Below are 22,174 nucleotides of genomic sequence, written 5' to 3' on the forward strand. Positions count from 1 at the left end.
TTACAGAATACACTATGTACTGGTATTACTTTGCCTCCCTGACCTATGATTTTTACAGTAGGCCACATGGCTGAGGTTTCTGTCTGAAATGACTGGGAAACTGCCAAGCTAATACAGGCTCAACTGGGATTCTTCTGATGCAGGTGGTTTCCCATCTATTGGTAGCTGCGCTAAGACAAACTTATTTTGCACTAGGCTATAATTACCATGTTAGGTGTTAACTTGGGAGTTTCATTTTTCGTTTCCTTTGCTGTACTTACTGCACAGCATCAGTTGTAACGTGGCGTTTAATCAATGAGAAACTCAGGAGGCAGATACTAGATTTCTAATTTGCGACAGAAGAGACAAGCACTTGACGTTTTACGTAGATTTTTTTTTTTTAAGGCAGAAATATTTTCATAAGGTAAATAGTCAAATACACAGGTTAGAAGCTTGACCATCTCCACTAAGAATAAGCTGCTTCTGCTGTGTTCAGCTCTGGTAGTAATTGGTAACGTGCATTCCCAGTTTTCAGAGATGCTTTGGAATGTGAATTGGGACACAGCTTGTATTTTTTTTCTCATTTTACTTTATAATCATATACAATTTCTGTCCTTCTAGGTTTTACATATTTTAATAGGCTTTTACGTGTTTCTGGTTTATTCCTTATTATCTTAGTGATACAGTAGTAAGATGCAAAAGCTGTGTATGAGGGGAAGGGAAGGAGAAGGTGGCTGGTTAACCTTACCGCTTTTAAAACCAACTATCTTCTGTAAACATATTCTAGGACACAAAACCTTACACTGATAAATAAACACAAAGAAGCACTCTGTACCATCCAACACCTACTTTATTTTGCCTTTTATTGAAAAGAACCACCAAATGGTGTTTTACTCTGAGTAATTACCTTAGGTGTTTAAAACAAAATCTTCAGCAAAAAAATTATTTTGCTTTTTTTAAAAATACACATCACTGTGACAGGCAGTCTCCTACCCATTGCTAAAAACGCCTACGGTTTCCTAAAATAACAACAAAAGGTTTTCAGCATTGCAACTATTAAAGCAGAGAGTCAAAACCAGAAAATGTCATGTGGTTTACTCATTGCATCAGGTAGTTACTACCATTCAGCATTCATGAATGCAATTAAAAAAAAAAAAAAAAAGACAACAAGCAGACATTGGGTTTTACCAATTTTATTTCTAGACTTTAGTTTTTTTGCTGGAAACTTGTCCGTTACAGGTCTGTTGGTGAAAATGTGCATTTCAGACCAGTGATGCCAATAAGTACAATATAAAAATGTACAAATCTGAATTGCTTGCTTACTACAGATTGATATAATAATGTGACAAATAAAGCATCTCTGTTGGCACGTGAACCCACTTCATCTGGATTTGGCCTTTTAGTACATACAATATTTTAAAGAAATTTGCAGTACACACTGCCACTCAGTGTAACACATAATATAACCAACAAGCACTAACTCAATAATCATGTTTGGTTCAGAGACACAGAGATGCCACAAACAGAAGTGTTTTATGAGGTAAGCAGTAAGAAAATGTTCCTGAAATTTGGACAGAATGTATCCAGTCCTCCTGGGTCCTGCGACTGCTAGTAGCATTGCAATGCTTTATTTATGCACTATGTAGGATCTTAACTGCATTTGCCTCAAAATGAGTTCTAATTCTGTTTTGGTTTAGCAGCATACAGGCAACAGCTAGATTATTCTTCAGCATACAACTCTGTTAGCTGGCTTATTTATGAGATTTACAGGCTTTTTAAATTAGCATTATGCTATAATTAAAAAAAAAAAAACACAAACAAAAAACTAGTATATCATAACAGATTAAACACACAAAATACTTAGAGTTCCAGAAGATAACCTATCATACCAAATGATGCGTCCCAGCTGATGGGAAACCACATCAGGTGGCATACAAGAGTTATATTATAATGCACCTTTCATATATCAATGTGGCTAATAACACAGCTTAAAACTACTATGATAATAAACCCCAGATCAGACAAAGAATCCAGCTTTATAAAATGCATAACAACAAAAAAACTGACATTACTTGATCTTCTGAAATGTCTGCTGTTTTTAAATTAACGCAACCTAGTTGCAAATCGCGAGACCCATTCAGAATAACGTTCGATGCATTTCCGTTTGCAGTAGAACTATGAGGCACTGTGTACGAACATTAAAACCTGGTCTAGACACGGTTAACTGAAGTATGAGGTATTGTGAAACAGGAACCTTTTTGGAATAGAGCAGTAATCACATTAAGTAAAAATTGATCACATAAAAAATCTACAAAAAATGATGTCAATAATATAATTTTCTATGAGAAAATTAAAACCTATAACATGGCAGTATATGACATTGTATAACAAAAAAAAAAAAAAAAAACTGATCCACAAAATAGCAGCAAAACACAATGACAAAGATACAGAAAAGCAATGTTAATTTTTTTTTTTCAAACCATGCTGGGAATTTATCCATAGCAGCTCAATAAAAATGGAGCATCCACTCCTTTTCTTTTCTCTTTTTCTTTTTTTTTTTTAATTTTAAAATTTTTTTCTTTTTTCCTTTTTTTGTTGTTTTTTTGTTGTTTTGTTTTTTTACAATCAACACCTTAGCGGCAGTTTTCTCACATACATTTCACCATCACATTCTCCTCGAGCATCAACTTCAACAGCTATGTCCACGTCCCTTCAGCTACTTTCTAAAATAATAATAAAAAGATACATAGCCAAGATGTGCAAATTTTCTATGTGTAGCTAAATAAAAAAATGGGGCATATACTGGAATAAGAACTTCTTTCAAGTACTCCAATTTTCGTATCTATTAACTATGGCGTTTTCATGGTTAGACTGCTTTTGAAAAATGTATAGGAAGGGGCCAAATAGACTGCTTGGTTTGGGTCTGTTCTTTGAAGCGTGTCCTTTTTTCTTTTATAAGCTGTGTTAAAACTGCAACATCAAGGGTAGAAAGATTTTTTTTAAAAAGGGGCGATTGCATTATTTCACAAATCATACTGGCCTCACGAACATGCTCTGCAATAAATATTCTTTTTAGCCTTAACTATAAATTATATATTTTAGTGTTTAAAAACCTTCAGTTGTAAAACATCTAGCGACAATCCTTAAACTATGTGTCCTATATGTGAACCTTTAAGGCCCCTAATTTATAAAGATGAGTTGGCACCAAAGGATTTCTAAACTTCAGCTTTTCTATAGAAAAGGATAGGAAGATATTCTGGCAATTTGTGAATGCGATTTCTCTCACTGGAACACAACCTTCGGAAAAAAAAATCACCTCTCCTCTAACACCATAGTTAAATGCACTTGCTTTGCAATTCCAAGTTTGCGAACAAGCACTTATATATTTCCAAACCATTCCATTAAAAAAAAATTCCCACACAATAAAGAATGTATTTCCTATATCTAATGGACTGAAAGTGCTTTGAATGGAATGGTTTTAGAATATTACAAACAAACAAAAAAAAAAGACTAAACTGTGGATTGAACCTGACCATAATTAGGCTGAATATCTGTGGGGTCAGACCAGCATTTTACACAGGTAACTACAAAAATATGAAGATTACAAAAATATAATATATTATGTCGCTATTTCGGTTTCTCTTTATAATAGAGTATCGTATGAGTAGTACATTGGCCTTTCCCAACAATGCTAAGCTGGAACCCTACAAATGCCTTATGCACAGGCAATCCACAGGCACAAAAAAAGATTAACATATAATAATGCTGCATACTAACATACACTAACTTATGGGTTACGTTAACCATTTATAAGGTGAAGAGGATAAAAAAAACCTAAGGAAATAAAATAAACATTTACAGATGAATTATAAAGTGACTAAATGCATAAGCAAGCAAGATACAGAAAAGCCTAGAACTGCGTTAAAGCTATGCTTTTTAAAGAAAAAAAAAAAGAATATTTCATTTACTATCTAAAAAAAAAAAAAACACCCTCTTCTACTTTAAAAATGGTTGGTTGGTTTTATATGTAGGAAATCAAATCTAATACCTCCCCTGGAGACATTTTGTGTGTTAATGCCTATTTTTACAACATACAGACAAGAACACTTTAATATAAAAACTAGTTGATTATTATTGTATAAAATCCTCTATTTTTGTAGCACAAACCCCTGGGGGTAATGCAAATACTATTTTTTTCTTTTTTTAAGACAGTTTTTGGGGTATTTTTTGTTTATTTGTTTGTTTGAAGTCACAGATGGAAGGGAGACAGAGCAAGAAAAAAATATAACGAGACTGGTTTTCCCTTCTGGTATAAAAATGTCCTGGAGAAAAGGGTTTCTGGGGGGGAGATCCTGATGCTGATTCCTTCTCAGATGCCCTTTCTTTGTCTGCTTTTCTCGCCAAGCAAACCCATTAGAAGAAGTCCTCTTAAATGTTCACATCTCGCACATCAGTAGGTGTGCAGGAAAGGTCTGCTTCATCCTCTACAGTCTTTGTTTCTGAAGATACGTTGTGCTGCTGTGCCTGACGTAGACTGGATTCAAGGAGGGATTCAATCTGTTCTTGGCAGGCTCGTAAACAATCCTAGAGAAGATTAAATGGAAGGAGAAAAAGACCCAGGGTCCTTTAGCAAAACAGTAAGATCACAGACCAAATACCATTTCTTGAAAAAGCAAGAGAAATATAATCAAGTTATTTGGGAGGGCAGCAGACTGAAAGGAGCGTGGGAAGAGCAAGAGAAACACTGTATAGCGAACGGATTGGACGAGCCACCCCGTTTTCTGCAGGATGCCAGCCTGGATCCAGACTTCAGCAAACTCTCACCATCTTCTATTTAATGGCCTAGGTGAACATCTCTGGTCCTCTGGACAAACCACGACTGCCATTTTGTTGTTAGTCTCAGCCCATAGGTCTACAACTGAATATGACGAACGCTCCACTACAATGACACACGTAGTAACTAAGCCGGGCAGGACCTTGACACCGTAAGATGATGTAGCTTGCACTGCTGCTTTTCTGCCTGCGCTGTTAACACTTCAGCAGTTCTGGAGAAGTCCATTCATCCTATCTTTTACCCCACTGTCCTTTATACCTTTTGAAAAATAGACCAGTCTGACTGGACAGCAGTGTGAGTGAAGTTGCAAAGACATGAAACTGGGCTGGAGTCAGAGTTGGTCCCAGTATTGCTGATGCTGTAACGATTTCTACTTTTACCACAGAAACACTTCAGCAATACAGTCTACTAGAAGTGATGGTCATAAACAGTGAATTTTCCCAGGCTGAGTTCTGATAATACAAATTTCTTAGAAGTGCCATATATATATATATATATATATATATATATATATATATATTTAGACGTACATGCCCGAAGTTGCCTGCCAACTGCTGCTATGTGCAGCACTGGGCAGCTCACGTTAGCTAACTGATTTCTAACTCAGAAAGCATCTGAACAGGAAAATGTACCAGACTGTATGACCCCAAAATGGAGAGATCTTTCAGAAGCATCGCTGAACACCTTCGTAACCATGCATTACGAAGTGCTGCCAAGCTTTCAGTTCGTTACTGCATTCACCTTGAAATCTCAGTCAGGGTGAAATCTCTTTCCTTTGCTTCAAAAGAGTCTTCTCAGGGCTGAACGCGCACACAAACCCACTGAGCGTTCAGGAGGGTGCAAGGGCCTCGCCGCTTGCACAGACTTTGGTGTGAACTAAAAGCATAAAGCACCAAGCAGGCTCATGTCTATGGTGGGGAAAGGTAACTTCCCCCGGGCATTAAACCATACCATGAGCAGATCTATCCAATTCTACTTATTGATCTGCAGCAATTAGAATAGGAGAAGACCTGTTAGCTCAACCTGTCCGACCTTGTGCAAGTTATGGTTGTATTCTCCAGAGCCATGTACATCCAGTGCAAGGACACAGAAATGGTGCCTTAAACAGGCAAAAGAATCACACTACGTTTTGCCAAAATTCCTCCAGTGTGCTGTTTACTCATATCTTTGTAACAAACATCGTAAGCTTTTTCCCAACATATTTAACTCTGTGTATTAAGGACTTTGAAGTCTCCTTTCAGTATTGCCTTTTCTGATTTAACCTATGACATGTGTTAGCCCTTGCAGTGAACCCAGTCTTCCATGATAAATTGCCGTCAAAAGTGTTAGGATGTGCATGACTGAGAATGAATGTTGTTTTCCTGAGAGGGTGACCTGCCTGCTGTTTTCTTTATTTCCCAGTTTCAATTCTGCCTTCATTCAGAGGCTTCTTGTGTGATCTACCAGCTTTTCACTGATTCCACTACCACAAGAATCTCCTCTGCCACCAATAAGGGCACATGGCATTTGGGGTAAAATAAGATTAGAAACCCAAGCAAACAATTCTCTGCGAGTCCTTTCTGAGAGAGAGGGAGGTTAATCCTACCTCTAAGCAGATCAGACCATCAGTTACAGCTCACTGAAAACACATAACCTATGACCTTTTCTGGTTTAAACCCTAGTGTAATATTTCCTCTTGACAGAGACACACAGCATTTTAAATGACAAAAAGAAACGCCTCATATCCTAAAGTCATCATGCCTTTGGCTCCTACATACCTCTGGCCTTCACAATAAGATCTCTGTGAAGTCCTTTCACCCCTTCCCAAGATACGACGGATCAATCCTGACTGTAAGGCTTCTACTTGCATGTCCTGTACCATGTACCTCAGTCACACTTGGAATTAGATGTATTAAGAGAGCAGTACATGCATACAGGTTTAGGCGTTTTCAGTTTTGAGGATAATTCTCTTTTAACAAGGTAGCATGTTCAGTGTTCCAAACTGAAAGCCAGTTTATTTTCAGAGCAAAATAAACCCTGTTTCCCTTTGATTTTGGGGGTGGGGGATATTTGGTGGGGTTTTGGTATTGTTTTTTTTTAATCCTATCATTTGCATATAGCGTGTTTGAGCTCTGAAAACTAAAACCATTCAAAAGAATTTCTATAAATACCTATTCTTCTCCCTCTGGAGTCCAGTCATGAATAATTACACAGACTATGTAATTTAAAGGTAATTTTTGACCACAGAAATTTTTTCCTATGAGATTCTCAGAGTACAGCATGTTGTAACTGTATTTTTTTAAAACATAATCTTTACAATTTATTATGAACAGACCGTTGTCTTAAGCTACAGTTGAATGAATATTTTTTTTTCATGTCGTCTGTCTTAGGCATTTTTGTTCAAGTAATTTCGTATTCAGATGACTATTAGATGAATAGTTTGTCTGCAGGAATGTATTAGAGCTAGCAAAAATATAACGTTCCCTGTGAACAACCTCAGCAAAGCTTTTTTCATTCTCAGCACTCCTCAACACTGAAAAGCCAATACAAAACTTGTGCATTACTCTGATAACTTCTCCCAACAACTTTTCCGCTTCACTACCCAAATTTTCAATGCCCACAGTTTGTTCAAGGTCATAAACCCTTCCTGGATTAATTAAGCTCCTCGGTGAAAAAAAAAAAAAAAGACTTGCTAGCTTAACTGATGTGGTCAAATACCTTTAACACACAGTAGACATGATCAGACTCCAGGGTCAGATACTAAAGGAAACAAACAACAACAAAAAAGAACCTGCTTGGAAATCCTTTGTTGCTGCCTGACCCATTCTGGGTAACAAGCACGTGTTTGAAGGTGCCTCCGAGTAGGGGAAGGCAGGAGACGAATTCCAGTGTACTAACGGACAGCATGGAAACCCCACCTAATCTAGTTTAGCAAATTTCTGGCCTGGAAATGAATGTCAGGTAAAATTCAATCTGTTTGGATGATGGGGTCAAGAATAGAATGATGGAAGACAGCCCAAGACTTCTAATTGTGATTATCTGACTTCTAATTACCCCTGATCAAAGGCAAAATGGGAAACTGGACTCCTACCAACGTAAACATGAACCATAAAGGAATTCCAATCAGGTGATATTCATTTTACTTTAGATTCAGCTTTCTTTGAGACTAACGGTAAAAAAGTGTAATTATATAACCTGAAATCCAACAGACCAGCTGCTCTAGCTAATAGATAATCAGGGAGAATGTTAGCCGTGTTATAATGCATGCTCTTAATATTTCAAGACAATCCAATATAAAGTGTATTCATTTGTGCGGTCTGACAAGGGGAACCATCACTGTGGAGTAACGAAGTTTTCAGATACATGCTAGTGAAATAAGATAATAGGAACGACATTTCATACCATGGATTGCATAGGCACCTCTTACGGGAAATCCTCTATGCAGGGGAATCATGCTACGTATGAAACCAGTCTTCTCTATTCAAAGCAACAGTAGTGAAAAATGCTCTTCCCTTATTCCATTACAAACACAACAGTATACATATACATAGGTATAATTTTATGATCCTTATTTTCTGTACAAAACCTATACAAAAACCTCACTTCTAACTTCAGCTGCTCTGACACATGAATGTATTTAGCCATGAAAGCTGGAGAGGAGTTACTTCCTTTTAAAGCTCTTAACTTTAAGTTCAGGTCATGCACACTGTGGCCTTGCAATGACTCTGGACAATAAAAAAGAAATAAGCAAGGATTCTCCTTCTTCTACTTTCTTTTCTTTTAAAAGAAGAGCTCTGTCATCAACTAAGTCGAGTCACATAAGGACATGCTGTTGTTCTCCAAGATGTGAGAGAATCTACTTCAATGCTTTGTATCGGGAATGATTAAATAATGTTTTTGTTTGAAACAGATACTGTCAGAACAGATAGCGAGCCTAGTATTTTTCCTCATTACCTGCTTCAAATATCTCGCACTGGATAGTGGCCAACCATACACTGAAATATCTACATTGTTCACAAACTGCCTAAAAGCATTACACGTACATACCAAACTGAGCAGCATTTTATTTCAGCATTTGAAGTTCTTACAGTATTTAACATTTCAGCACTGGATCCATATTACTTTAGCTGCAGTAATATAAATGGCAAAAATAACGTGCTCAATACTGAGGCATTATTAAGGTGATCAAAATAATAAGCTGAGGTATCATATTTGTCAGCAATTGTTTCACATCGTCTGTCAAAAGTAAAATATTCTTTTGTGAATAATTAATTATGATGCATTCGTCCTTCCAGAAATCACTCAATCCTGTCAACAAAGTCCAATTATACAAACCTAGTTTTGCAGTGTCTGGACTAGTACAGTTCTCCATGTATTTAAATTATTAACGTGTAAAATAATTTAACAGCATCTCAAAGATACTGCCGCTAACCACAGAGTTGTCTTTATTTGACTCATTGTCCAGCGCTTGGAGACCTCACAAGAACCTTTTTAAAGCATCTATTTATTGGTCCTCCACATTGTTACAAAACAAAGCTCAACTCTGCCCCAACTTCACACACCATTATGACATGGATCATTGACTTTAGGTCTTCCTTGTAGGCTCCCTTCCTGGCCCATTCACTCATGAAAGGTTTATTGCTCACTAGTTACTGATGTGCATCTCCTGGAAGCTGCAGGGCAAAATGAGAGTCCTGTGAGGACCATCTACCTTGTCAGAAAGTCGTGGGACAAGCATTTGTTCCAAAAAGGAATTCAATACCAGCTACTGTGCAGGTCTAGCACGTAATAAACCAAATTAGATCATTAGAACTCTTTTAAGAAGGGCTTTTTCACACCACTTGGCACAATAAAAGGCCTCAAGAATGGTCAAAGATAAGGTCAGAGATACCACGAGGTCTCAGTGACTATTTCCTCATCTTATTTTCAAAGTTTTGTTTTACATAGGCTCCTGGTTTAATTACCGACAGCCAAACACAGCCTCTGCAATGTCCTAAATCGATGCAGGGTTTCCTTTGCTTTGTCAGATACGCCTCTCTTACAAACATTAGAGCTGGATGTGGCATGCCTATCAGCAAACTGCAGCAGCGTAATCACCGATTATTAATGGGTATAATGACAGCTAAATAACTAGGACGGACACAAGAGAACACGTTCAAAAACCCCGCTCTGCGGTTTGACTTTTATCAAGATGTACTGTCAGATTAGCTACTATGCAGTAAGCAGGCATTCATTCTTAAACTCTAAGGCAGGAGATCAACCGAGAGAAAGAGTCACTTACCGGATCACATTTGATAACTTGTGATAGGAAATGTGTGAGGCATTGATAGGAGAGGAAAGTGTTAGTGTTCCCCAGATGCAGGCCTTGCACAGCTGCTACCACACTGCCAGCTGCGATCATGGAAGGCGGGTTTGAAATAAATTTAATATCTGTATGAAGAAAGAAGAGAAGAAAAAAAAAAAAAAGAAGACTGAAATGATTGCTTTAGGAGAAGCCTGCCCATACACATACACTCTTCTACCAGCATGGCTTCAGCTGCCAACTATTGCACCCGAAAAGGTAGGGAAAATTGTGAGCAGAAGGTTGCCTCCTGCTCTAAACTGTTACAGGCCCAAACCTGTAAACACTTATCCACATGAGCAACTGTACTTCAGCGAGTAGCCCTTCCTAGCGCTAAGCCTGGGCGGCCATTCATCGCTTCGAGGTATTTTTATCATAAGCAGGGCCCCCATTCTTCAAACGTTAAAATACTTCGCTCGTGTGAATAATGCCACTGGGGCCAGTGGCACCGGACATCTGAGAAAACCTGCTCGCCTTCTGCAGCGTTTCGCATGATCGGATCCTAGGTGCCCTCTAATAAGGAGTCCTCGGGGCCTTTAAAGCAGAAACCTTTGCACTGACATTCAAAGGAATATAGCTTTAATGAACAACAACATCAACAAAAAGAAAGAAAGAGAAAGACTGCTTAACCCTGTCACGAGGCAGATAATCCATATTTAAATTAAGGTTTCATCTTAAAAATGCTTTGTCTCAACCTAGTCTCTTGTCAGTGGCTGCCATCCATCCTGGCAACAGGGATTTAATGTAAATGTGGCATAACTAAGTGACGGGGGTCCCAAGAATTGGCGGACAATCAGTTACATTCTGATGTGACACCATGCTGACAAGAGGCTGGGCCCCCTTCCAGACTGCATTGCTGTAGGTCTCTCCACAAAGCCACTCCCATGATTCCTTAAGGGGCTATCTCTGCCATTTAGCATGTTTTTGGTTTGGTTTTTTGTTTTGTTTTGCTGGGTTTTTTTTTTTTAATAAGAATAATCCACATTTTAATGCTAAGACTCTTTCTGCCGAACAGGAATGCGTTTGATCCGTGGCAGTGTACACCTTGGAGGAGAATCAGAAACAAAGGAAGTAAGTGGCACAAGTAAACGTCTAATTTTGTGAGGAAGAAAGGGAAATGCCACATTATACACGAGAACCTGAGATACATTCCTTCAGCTTTTATCAGAATACAACTTCCTCTGGGTTGAAAAAAATATAAACCATCTGTCAAACCCTTGAATGAAATCAAAGGCATGGACAGCTTAGAGGGCTCAGTGGAACAGTTTAAGTATTAAATCATGCATCTCCTTTATTATGATAAAATAACTTTTGTGTAAATGTTTTACCAGTGCAACTAAAGACTTTGGGACTCTATGAAAGTCCTCTCTCCGAATCTATTCATATACCTCTGACGCTCCATTGTAGCCCTGACCGATACCCACCTTCAAAGGGGCATTTCGCCCAGCGTTCTACGGACCTTCAAAACTGAACTGATACAATGAAGTGTGGCCAAACTTTTGTGATGCACTGCCAGCGAAAAGGCAAGCTTCATCTCAAGTCATGGCATTTACGTTACCGTGCTTAAAATAAATGTAGTTTATCCCCTTTTCCTAATCTGCCCATTTCCGGGCAGATGTAAATACACCCAGCTTCTAGCAAGCTTCTGTCATTCCCCAAAAGCAAAGTAGCCCAGATGGTTTATTGACCCTGTACACACTCCAAGGCCAGTCCCCTAACTGAAATACCGATAGGCAGTTGCAGGTAGACCTCAGAAATGAGGGATTTCAGTAGGCAAGCGTGAATTCCACCAAGATTGGGTTGCTCGGAGGGGTACGGTGGCAGCGTGTTCGCGATGCTATTTACTGAGCTCCACAAAAACAGAACATGACCAAAATGTGTCAGTTTAATGAGTCTGTCCTGACAGGATCATGTTTGGGATTAATATTTGCGTTCTTCTTTTAAATGGCGCAGTAAACAAGAACATGAATTCATAGTCACACCCTCATTCTTTCCAAGGTGGAAAAGTGATAATGAAGTTTAAATGACCAGTTTGTGTCTGTCCCTATAACCACTCCAGACAAGCAGCATGGACTGCCTTTTTGTTGCAACTCAACAAGGAATTATTTGTGGCAGAGGCCACTAATTTCAGCATATTAATCAGGGGGCCCCTCTCGCCTGTAATTGGATGCCCCCAAGTGAAGAGTGTGGCATCATTGTCAGCCTCCATCGCCTCATCTTGCGCTATTGAGCGCTCAGGAACAAGGGGGCTTCGGTGAGATGAATTAGACCTGACACAGCCACAATGGGGTAGGGGGCCCCATCAATTGAAGCACACATCCCCAGTAGCCTATCTGAGACTTCATCCAAAAAGAATAAACAACTTCAGCGTTGTTAAAAAGAGAGAGAGAGAGAGAGAGAGAGGAGGGGGAGGAGAGAGAAGAATGCCAGCCACCCTGAAGGGAGGACAAAGCAGGCATATAGGCGCTGCAGCGCTTTAAAAAAATTCCTAACAAGGCGAGTCACCCCTTTTCCTTTTTAAATGGAGCAGCAATTCCATCCGTCTGGAGAGCTGGGGGCTATGAATGAAAATCTTTTCATTGAGGCAAATCAAAACTGCGAACATAAATCACTTGCTGCAAGATGCAACAGGTTCCAACTGGTCACATACCTTGAGACTCCCAATTTTATAAAGGCCAGAGAATAGGAGAATTGTAACACGCTTGTTTCAAAGGGGGATCTTTCTTTCTCCATCCGAGAGGAGGAAAGCAACAACAATAATAGCAATAATAATAATATAAAAGGAGCCTGGTATGTTTTGATAACCAGAGGTACATAATGAAATGCTGAAGCTCCAATATTTGTTGCTATTCATTGTTATGCTTGTATAGAGCTGCAGTTCTCCCTCAACACTGGTCTTAACTTGGGCCAAAAGAGGCCTGCTTCCTTTTGAGCTCTCCCTGCCTTGCTCGGCCATGCCAAAGCCCCATTCATTAAGCTCAATTATGTGTTAACTTCAAACAACCTCTGGTAATTTTTTTTTTTTTCTTTTTCTCCTGAACCTACCACAGCACAAAGACAGACCTTTGGTGAAAATGGATTTTTCAAAACTAAACCGAATCAAACAAATCCACTTCTACTAGCCAGACAACTGAAGAGGGAGCTTAGAAGGAATTCCCCTCAACTTCACCTTGCAGCGTAACCTCCTCTTTCTGGAGCAAGCACATGCACACTCATCTACAAACACTTCCACAGCCTTCTCCTTGTTAAGTCAACTGGCGGAGATTTTATTTTCTAAGCAAGCATTATTTTGCTGCCTCTTCTTAGGAGACCCTCCTTTACAGCAGAGGCCACAGGCAAAGGATATACTTCAAGCAAAGGATATACTGCCCTTGGCCCTGGGGCCACTCAAGCGAGTGTCAGTGTTTCCAGTGGACTTTGGATTGGGCCCCACAGCATCCAGGCAGCACAACGCATTTGCAGTCCATCTAGGTTCATTTTGGCAAGGAGAAATACAACACAACCCAGCAACAGCAAAGCAAAGTCCAGATGCTACTTAAGCCACATGTGATCTTCACTAGCCAACAAAGAAGTCATGAGGAAAGCAAGAGGTAGAGAAAATCCTGACATCCAAAAATAACAATAAAAATACAGAGCCTAGTGGCAGCCTTCCTGAGCGCTCTTTCCCCAGGCAATATTCCCAACTTCAGTAGGGAGCTGAAGAGGGCCCCAGTTCTGGTGAGCTCAGCGCTGGTTTTTTTAAAAAGCTAAGTAAAACTCCCAGAACATGGTTCTCATTTACTGATCCATTCTCCAGCTGTGGTGTGTAGTAGCGTTAAATAAAGGCTCTGGATGTGCTTCCTAAAAGAAACATAACAACACCGACAGTAGATCAAAGTACTGGACTCTTAGCAAGTCTCCAACCTTTGAACTACTCTTGTTTTCATCCCTGTCATTGCCAACACAACAACCTAGGTTAAACATCCCCATATCCAAAGGGGAGGCCGGGTAGCTGCTCTTTTTAGCTAACAGCCGAGGAAGCTTCGAACTTCGCGAATCGCGCATTCAGAATCGCAGCGGCCTTATCTGGTAGAATCTGGCACGGCGAGTTAGCTCTGATTTTCCCAAAATGTTGCTGCAGGTAGTCTGAAGGCTGTTTGAAGGCTGTAGCGCTCCGAACGCTGCGCGTTATTCCAGGCAATCTAACTTACGACCCGCCCGTTACGCTGATGTTAGGCCCAAGATGAAGAGCAATGCCAGTGTTTATAAATTTCTCTTTTATGGCTTGGTCGTTCTATCTTTAGGCCTTGCAGCAGGGCCGATTCTGTGAAATAAAGTTTTTCTTCTGAGTGCCTGCAATCTTTCTTCCATCTTTTCATACCAAATCCATCTCTGGAAAATAAACTACACCACCTTAATTTGTGCCATTGATCGCACACATCCCACCGAGGTTTTTCAAGTGCGGATACCTCTTCTCAAGTCCACATGCAGGCTTGATCTCTTTTTTTAGCACAACTGCTACTGAATATTAACATTTACTAAAGCACGGTATCTCCTTTACACTAAGTTTTTATCAGTGTCAACAGAGCGTCTGGCATTCCTCTTTACGTGCTACTGCAAAAGAACATTTGCTTTGGCTGCTTTTTCTTCCTTATTCTTTTGCCATTCCTGGACTGGTCTCGCCATACTAGAAGAAAACGCGCTGAACACGTTTTGTTTAAACAGAGTTATCTTCCCTCTAGAACTTCTTCTGTCCCTGCTCCTCCACTCTGTCCTGTGGGAACAGCGAGATCTGGAGAACAGAAGGGCTCTTCCAAAACTCTTTTTTCCTTCCCGCTTGCTAGGGTTCAGTGGGTAAAGCCGGTCCACGTACGAACGCACGCACGCAGTCCGCATGCAAACATGGAACTTCAAATAACCGGGGCACGTGTGCGCGCACGGTGCCCTTGAAACCAAAGATCGGGCCTCTGCAAACCTGGCCTAGCGAACGGTCGGCGGCGTCTCTGGAGGCCGGCCCCGCACATGGCTTCAGCGCAGCACGTGGTCGGAAGGGTGCAGATGGCAGCAGCTCGGTCCTGTGCCAGGAAAGCCTCTGTGCCGCGTGGCCCTCCTCCAATCCACCAGCCACCGAGGAGGGGGGGAAGAGGCGACTTGAAGAGGGAAGTTTTAAAACCCCCACGCAGAGCTATTCACAAGCAAAATCTCCCTCCGCCTTTAAAAACTGTCTTAAGAACGAATCCACCCGGGGAGGGATTCCCCGTACGGGCAGTAAGCCTTTTGCAGCCCCCGCATAAAACCCGACGTACAGAGGCGAAGAAATCGTGCCGCGCTGAGCTGCGGCTCCACGGCTAAGCTACAAAGAGGGGGGTACTTCTCCCTCCCCGACAACACCACATACTCAACTCAGAAGCAAAATATCTTCTGAAAAAAACTTACCTCTGCAAATTAATCCACCTTCTGCAAACAACAAGGGGCAATAATCGGGGCTTAAACTACCTCCCCGCAGCTCTGGGAGCGCGCTTTAGACCACAGCTACGGGAAGCTCTACAGGCTGGGGGGTAGGCGCCTGGAGGGGAGCAACGCGCTTTGCGTAACGTGCAGGGCTCATACCTGTAGCGCACAGAGCCACAAAAGTCTGAGCATGTTTACGGATGATCTGCTTGGTGTCCTCTGCCAGAGGCATTTTAGTAAGGAAATGTTCAATGAAATCGTGGGGGGTCATTGCAGCCAGATTCCATTTCAGCTTATTCACCAGAAGCAGCTCCATTTGCTGCAAAGACAAGAGGGAGGGAAGGGGGAAGAAGAGAAGAGGAAGGAGAAGAGGGAAAACGTGGTTAGCGCCGCTCACACACCCTCGGACGAGCGGCCTCCGCGGCGCGGCCCGCTCCCCCGGCCGGGGGCGGGCGTCCTCCCGCGGCCGAGCCCCGGCGCAGGCGGGGGCCGGAGGGCGCCGGGCCGCCCCCCGCCCGCCGCAGCCCCCCCGCGGCGCCGCCAGGGGGCGCCCAAGCCGCGCCCAGCCGCGGGTCCGGCCGGGGCAGCCCGAGGGCCGCGGCGGGGAAGCGCGGGGCGGCCCCGGCCCCCACACCGACAGACACCGGCCCCCACACCGACAGACACCGGCCCCGCTCCCCTCCCGGGCCGCCGCCGCCGGGGCCGCAGCTCCGGAGCCCGCGGGGAGCGGCTCCCGCCCGCCGCCGGCACCCCCGCGGCCCGGAGGCAGCGCCCTCCCCGCCTGCCCCGCTGTCGGGGGCTCGCCAATCCGCCTTTCTACTTCGGCTTTGATTTATTTTTTTTTTTTCCCCTGAGGTGATTAAACGTGAAATTACCAGTAATTCGTCGGGCCTAATGGAGTTATCTGTATAAATGCACAGTTTTTCTGCGGTCAGAGGAATAGTTTCCTTCATTTTTGAAGCCACAAACATGCAGGTAGCTCCGAGCAATTGCAATCGGCTTTTCTTGAGGGGTTCAAACGACAAAAATCTGTCCAAATAATTCATAGCCAAGGGGAAAACTTCCTCTTCGCACTTCTGCTCCTCGCAGACCTGGAAGAAGGAGAGAGATCGTTGAATAATTTAATATCAGCGAAAACAGGGCTTGTCCGGCCGCCCTCGTCCTCCCTCCCCCCCTCACCCCCGGGCTTTGCAGGGCAAGGTTGAAGGAGACGAGGGGGAAAATGCAGTTGGGGGAAACGGCTATAAATAAGGGGAAAACAGAGGAATCTAAGAAAATGAAAGTCACGAGTGACAAAGTGGGGAGAAATGTGGCGTTAGAAATCCGCAGGCGATTCGTGGTAAAAAGCGGGGGGGGGGGGGGGGGGGGATCGACGAGGAGGTCTGGCCCCATCTCTTCAGGCCCTAGAACAAATGTTTAAAAAGGGAAGAAAAAGGAAAGCGGAGGAAAATGCGAGCCCCCGTGTCTGGGACTGGGGTGCAGAGCCGGCCTTGCCCCCGGATTTATTTATTTCGCTTTTATTTTGTCATCCAATTCGCCGTTGTGCTGCCGATTCCCCTCTCTGGTCGAGACACAAAGGTGGCGTCCAGCCTCATTTCCCCAGACGTCATCTTTTCAAAAAATATTTAAAAATATTTAAAAAATTCTTGGAGCTCTCAAAAAAGGTTGAAAATGAAGCGGCGGGGGTCCTTTACCGAGCCCCGTGGCCCCGGTGCTGCTGGGGGGCTCCGGGGAGGCCCCCCGAAGTGAAATCCACCGCCTCCCTCTCCCTCCCTGCAGCGCAGCCGGGCGCGACATCTCCCAGAACAAGGCAGGGCGCTGCGCTTTCAAAAATTAATTAAAAATAGATCGCGGGGGCCCAGGGCTTCCGAAAAGGCATGAAAATGTAGCCCAGCTCCCGGGGCTCCCGCCGGGAGCCCCCCCAGACGTGTCCCGCCGGGGGACGAGGCCCTTTCCCACTCGCTTTTCCCAGGCGACCTTGCAGATCGCGGCCGCAGCACAAGCATGCCTTTGAGGGGTGACCACAGCTCCAGCCTCTCTTCGCGCCGAACAAAGAAACTTTCACCCTGCAACTCCCCCAAGAAACGCCGGAGCCCCTCCGGCCGGTCCCCCTGCCCGCAGCCCCGGCGGGGTCCCCCGGCCCCCGACCTCCTTCCCCCGGCCCCCTTCCCCGCTCCCCCCGCGACACACACCCTTGGCTTGCTCCCCGGGACTTTCTTAATTTTTCTCCCGATTAATAAACGCTTTTGCTTTGCAAATAAAAGAACAAAGATGGCGCATAATACTGGCACGGGCAGCCACTTGCATACGTGTACAAGGATATTAATTTAAAATAAAAATCTCCAGAAAAGACGAGCTGGCAGGGGTTCCCGGCGGCCCCGCACCGGGCGCCCGGGGGCTCGGCAGCCGGGGCCGCTCCCCGGCGGGGCGGCGGACGGGGGCAGGGGCTCCGCTCCGCCGGCACCGCCGTGCCCCGACGGCCGGGGAAGGTGCGGGGCTCCCCCCGACCCCCGAGTGCCCCCCCCGGGGGAGGGGGGGGGGGGGGTCCGTCCGCCGCCCCTCCGCGGCGGGACCCGGCTGCTGCAGCGGGGATAAAGAAGCGGCAAGAACGGCGGTGGCCACCGTCAGCCCGGCCCGTGGCGACCGTAAGCCCGGGCCGCGTCCCCTCGTTACACGCGGACGTCTCCGAAGCCAGAGCAACGTGTGCCGCGCCGGGGAACTCATTTCGGAGGGGGGGGGGGGGGGGGCGGGGGGGGCCGGGGGCGGCAGGGAGCAGCTCCCCGGCTGAACGCATTTCGGTGCCGAAGCTTGCAAAGAAAAATCGCCGAAATGATACAAACCTCCAGCATCCAAGTGGCAACTATTTTCCTCATATATGGCAAGATTTCTTTCTGCACGCACTTGAAGTAGGAGACGGAGGGCGAGCAGGTCTCCTCCGCCTTCAGCATTGTCTGCAGCACCCTGTCATTGAGGAGGTTGGCATCCAGGTAGGCTCGTCGGATGGTCTCCACCTCGCAGCACAGCAGCTGATGTTCCATGTCTGCCTCCGTCGTCTCCACTCAGTTTTCTGCAGCAGGACTGAGGCAGTCGCTCGCTCGCTCTCTCTTCCCCTTCCAGGAGTCCCTTGGATGCTGCTTCTGCTACTGCCGCTACAGCCCTCTGGAGGCTCCAAAACTTTCTAACTTCCAACAAAACTCTCCTGTATAGTCCCTGTGACGTTACTGTTGTTAAGCAGAGATCAAAGCACGAGAGAGAATGAGAAAGAGAGAGAGAGAGCCAAAAGCAAGGGGCAGAGCCCTAAAGCCATCCCATAGGCTTCAAGTCCTTCCCCTTTGCTTAGCTTATAGAGAGCAGGGTTTTAATGCAAATGCAAATGAGACAAGGGCTTGCTTTCTTCAAGGGCAAGGGAGAGGTGGGGGAAACCCAAATTGTCTCTTCAGTGTATCATGCATAATTTTAAAAATGGAGCGAGTTCTGCAGTGGGAGCCAAATGATGAATGGGGCTAGGCCACACACAGACACGCAGGGATATAAATACGAGGAGACTCGCTTGGCATTATTTTACTGGGGGCGCCGGGGAGGGGGAGCAGGGCAGCACCGGCGCGTCGCTGTTCTTTATCAATTATTATTATTATTGCCGTCACCGACGCGTACCTGCGATATCTGTCATTTGAAAAGGCGCTCTCCCAACCTGAACTCCTGGTCTGCGTAGCTGATCCCAAGGGAAAAGCTTCCTCAGTCCTATTTTTTCCCAGCCGAGATGGTTTTGCTGCACGCCAGAATTTTAAAAGAATTGGGGTCTCCCCCCTCCCGCCAAGACGGTGCTTTTTCTCCTCTTCCTTTTTTTTTATTTTTACGTCTTTCCTCTCACTCGAAAGGTTTTACCCTCCAAAAGGGGCGCAGAGGTGGCAGGGGACAGGGCGACAGCTAAGCCGAGCCGCAGTCGGCGGAGGCCACGCTGGGCACCCCACCCCCACCGCTCACAGCCACCCAGAAAAAATATCCCAGCAGAGCAGCAAAATGGTGGCCAGAGCTTCCTCTAGCACCTAAAGGGAGATGAATCGGGGGGGGTGGGGGGGGGCGGAGGAGGGAGGTGCCGGCAGCCGCCGCAGCCTGCCGGGGCCTCATCCGACACGCCGCGCCGCCAGGACGGCCTGTCCACGCGTGACGTGCAACGGCGGGGCCCCACCGAACACAACTCCCGTTCCCCGGCCAAACTGCCTGTACCTGAAAACACTTTGCTTTGCGTTGTTTCTAATTAAAAAAAAAAGTCTTTTTTAAACTCCTCGCTTTTGGAGGGGCTGACAGGGGAGCTTGGGGCCCACTGGAGAACACCGGCGGTGAAGCCGCTGCACCGCTGCATGGGAGAAACAACTTGTCCTGCTCCGAAGCGGAGCGGGGAGAAGCGGGAAGGCCAAAAACTGGGGTTTGCGCTGCCTTCTGCCTGCCCGCCCCTCAAAACCCGAGCGCTCGGATTAACCTCAGCCTCGGTGCTTTAGCATCACCTGGGTGCAGCGCAGAGAGCGGGAATACCTACCGGTGGTACAGCACTTGCGGCAGCATCGCCGGCAGGCGCCGGGCAGCGGCAGGGTCTCGTGGCCGAGGAGGACACGACATGCCGTGGAGTCATATAGCATCTCTCCTGCGTGACCTGCGGGGAAAGCAGTGCCAAAGATCACAGGGCACGTTGTTGCACACAGTTGCGTGTTTACGTAATCTCTTTGCACGAAATATCTGCCCATCTTTCCTAGTTTACCGGTTTGCTTGACCATTTGTCTCCATTTTGTCTTCGTCTGTTAGGAGGATGTCGGAGGCCCGGGGATCTCGGTTCCCCTTGCACGCCGCAGCCCGCGGGGCCAATCTGGACGGTTTCTCAGCGAGGAAGCTGTCCCCTGCCTGCCTCCCTCCGCCTGCCTATTGTGCTTCGCACACGGGACACGCACTTCTGTTTTCACAACTTCAGTTCGCCGGGGAGGTTTTATTTTTTAATGGAGAAACATGCCATGACCCCGCGCTCCCAGACCGGAGCTGGGCCTGCCCGCGATGCGCGACTGCGGGATCCTATTTAATTGGCTTCCCTGCACCCCCAACACTTTTTTAGGGGAGCGGCTGCTTTGGGGGTGCAGGGAGAGCGCCTGGGGGAGCCGGTCCCTGCCCCTTCTCCTCCCCAGGACGCTGCCAGCACCCTGCTTCCAAACATTTGTTCCCGGCCACGCCGTGCCGAGCACGGCCTCCCTCTCCCAGCCCCGCGCAGCGCCCACGCCTCCGCCATCCTCGCCCTCCCGGTGCCTCCCGGTGGGGGTGGGCTCGCCGGAGGGGGTCCCCCCTCCCCTTCAGCACAAGGCCGGCGTTTCATTCATAAAAGCTCCCCGGCGGGGCGCGGGGCTCCCGGCGGGCGGGCGGTGCCGGCGGCGGGGAGCGGCGCTGGCCCCGGGCCCGGGGGAGCCCCCGGCGGGCGGCGCGGGGCGGCGCGGCCGCAGGAAGCGGCAATTAGCGGGAGCCAATGGGGGCGCCGGGCTGTTACCGGGCGGGCCGGGCAGATCTGGGAGCGGGGCTCGCCCGGTCCCGCCGAGACAAAGGGGACTGGGCGAAAGTACCAGAGCGGCGGCCACCGGCCCGGCGGCGGCAGCACCGGGCGGCCCCGCACCTGCCCGGACCGGGGGGGGGGGGGGGCGGTGCCGCCCGGGCCCCGCCCCCGCCGCTACCTGCCCGCTTAGCGGCGGGGCTGCGGGAGCAGCGGCACGGGGCTGCGGCAGCGCCCGGTCACCGCCTGAGCCGCCCTCGGGCCTGCCCCGCGTTACCGGCTCCCCCGACGGCCACCGGGGACGCCAGCGCCCCGGGGGTGCGTGCCCAGCGGGCGTGCGCCTCCCGCCCCGCTGCCTAAGGCGCCCAGCCCGCCGCGCTCCCCGGGGCGGGCTGCGGGCTGCAGCCGCCGCCGCCTCTCCCGCCCCGGGGGCTTCCGACGGCGCTTGCTTCCTTCCTGCCCGCCCGCCCCTCGGCTCCGCTCCGCTCCGCTCCCCGCCCCGCGGCGGCCGCTGCCGGGGACGCCGCTCCCGGCCGGCACTTTCTCATGACGTCACCCCGCCCCGCGCCGCCGCCGCGCCGGCCCCGCTGACAAAGGGCAACCGCCCCGGCGCGCGCCTGCCTGCCTGCCTGCCTGCCTGCGTGCGCGGGCCCTCCGCCGGCGCGCGCATTCCTCGCGTGCCGCCGCCGCCTGCCGTAATCTTACGAAGAGCCGCGCACCGGCGGGAAGAGATTCCCCCCCCCCCCCGCCCCCGCTCGGCCCCGGCGGGGGCGAAGCGGCCCAGAGCGGATCAAACCGGCACAAACGGGCGGGGGGCAGCAGCCGCGCCCGTCCTGGGGGAGCGGCATCCCTCTGGCCGCGGCTTCAAACCCTGGGGGGGGGCTTCCGCCCCGGCGGTCCCGCCTGTCACCTGCTTCCCTTCCCCGCTGCCTGTAATTAAGTCCTGCTAACGAGGCAGGAGGTGCCCTGGCCCCCGATGGGGTCCCGGGGGGCTCCGGGGGGGCTCTGGTGAGGGGAGCAGCCCGGGGACGCCATGTTTTCCCCCCGGGTCGCGCACCCGCGGGGCCTGGTGCAAAGCCGTGCGTCT

The 22,174-nt window shown here is 47.3% G+C and overlaps 2 protein-coding genes across 3 annotated transcripts in view; one reads left to right on the forward strand and one right to left on the reverse strand.

Moving 5' to 3' along the window:
* LTO1 (LTO1 maturation factor of ABCE1) overlaps positions 1-15,629 on the forward strand; it is a 31,935-nt gene extending 16,306 nt beyond the window's left edge. Inside the window, exons 4-5 of one of the 2 annotated variants that reach the window (XM_087742832.1) lie at positions 11,149-11,204; positions 13,440-15,629. In XM_087742832.1, the coding sequence (XP_087598958.1) occupies positions 11,149-11,204; positions 13,440-13,672 (289 nt within the window). In that variant the 3' untranslated portion in view covers positions 13,673-15,629. Of the gene's footprint in view, positions 1-11,148; positions 11,205-13,183; positions 13,405-13,439 lie in introns of those variants that run through there. The other variant, XM_087742825.1, reaches the window with a different exon arrangement.
* CCND1 (cyclin D1) lies at positions 1,157-20,747 on the reverse strand. Its single transcript, XM_009461393.2, has 7 exons — positions 20,320-20,747; positions 20,101-20,214; positions 18,404-18,784; positions 16,439-16,654; positions 15,723-15,882; positions 10,074-10,222; positions 1,157-4,563 (listed from the first exon to the last, which is right to left on the reverse strand). Exons 3-7 carry the CDS (start codon positions 18,599-18,601, stop codon positions 4,408-4,410), a joined length of 879 nt encoding a protein of 292 aa, XP_009459668.1. The 5' UTR covers positions 18,602-18,784; positions 20,101-20,214; positions 20,320-20,747; the 3' UTR covers positions 1,157-4,407.
* Positions 20,748-22,174: the final 1,427 nt, after the last annotated feature.

The sequence above is a fragment of the Nipponia nippon genome, unplaced genomic scaffold, assembly GCF_047370975.1.
Source record: "Nipponia nippon isolate SJK-2023a ecotype South Korea unplaced genomic scaffold, ASM4737097v1 scaffold_10, whole genome shotgun sequence".
Classification (NCBI taxonomy): domain Eukaryota; kingdom Metazoa; phylum Chordata; class Aves; order Pelecaniformes; family Threskiornithidae; genus Nipponia; species Nipponia nippon.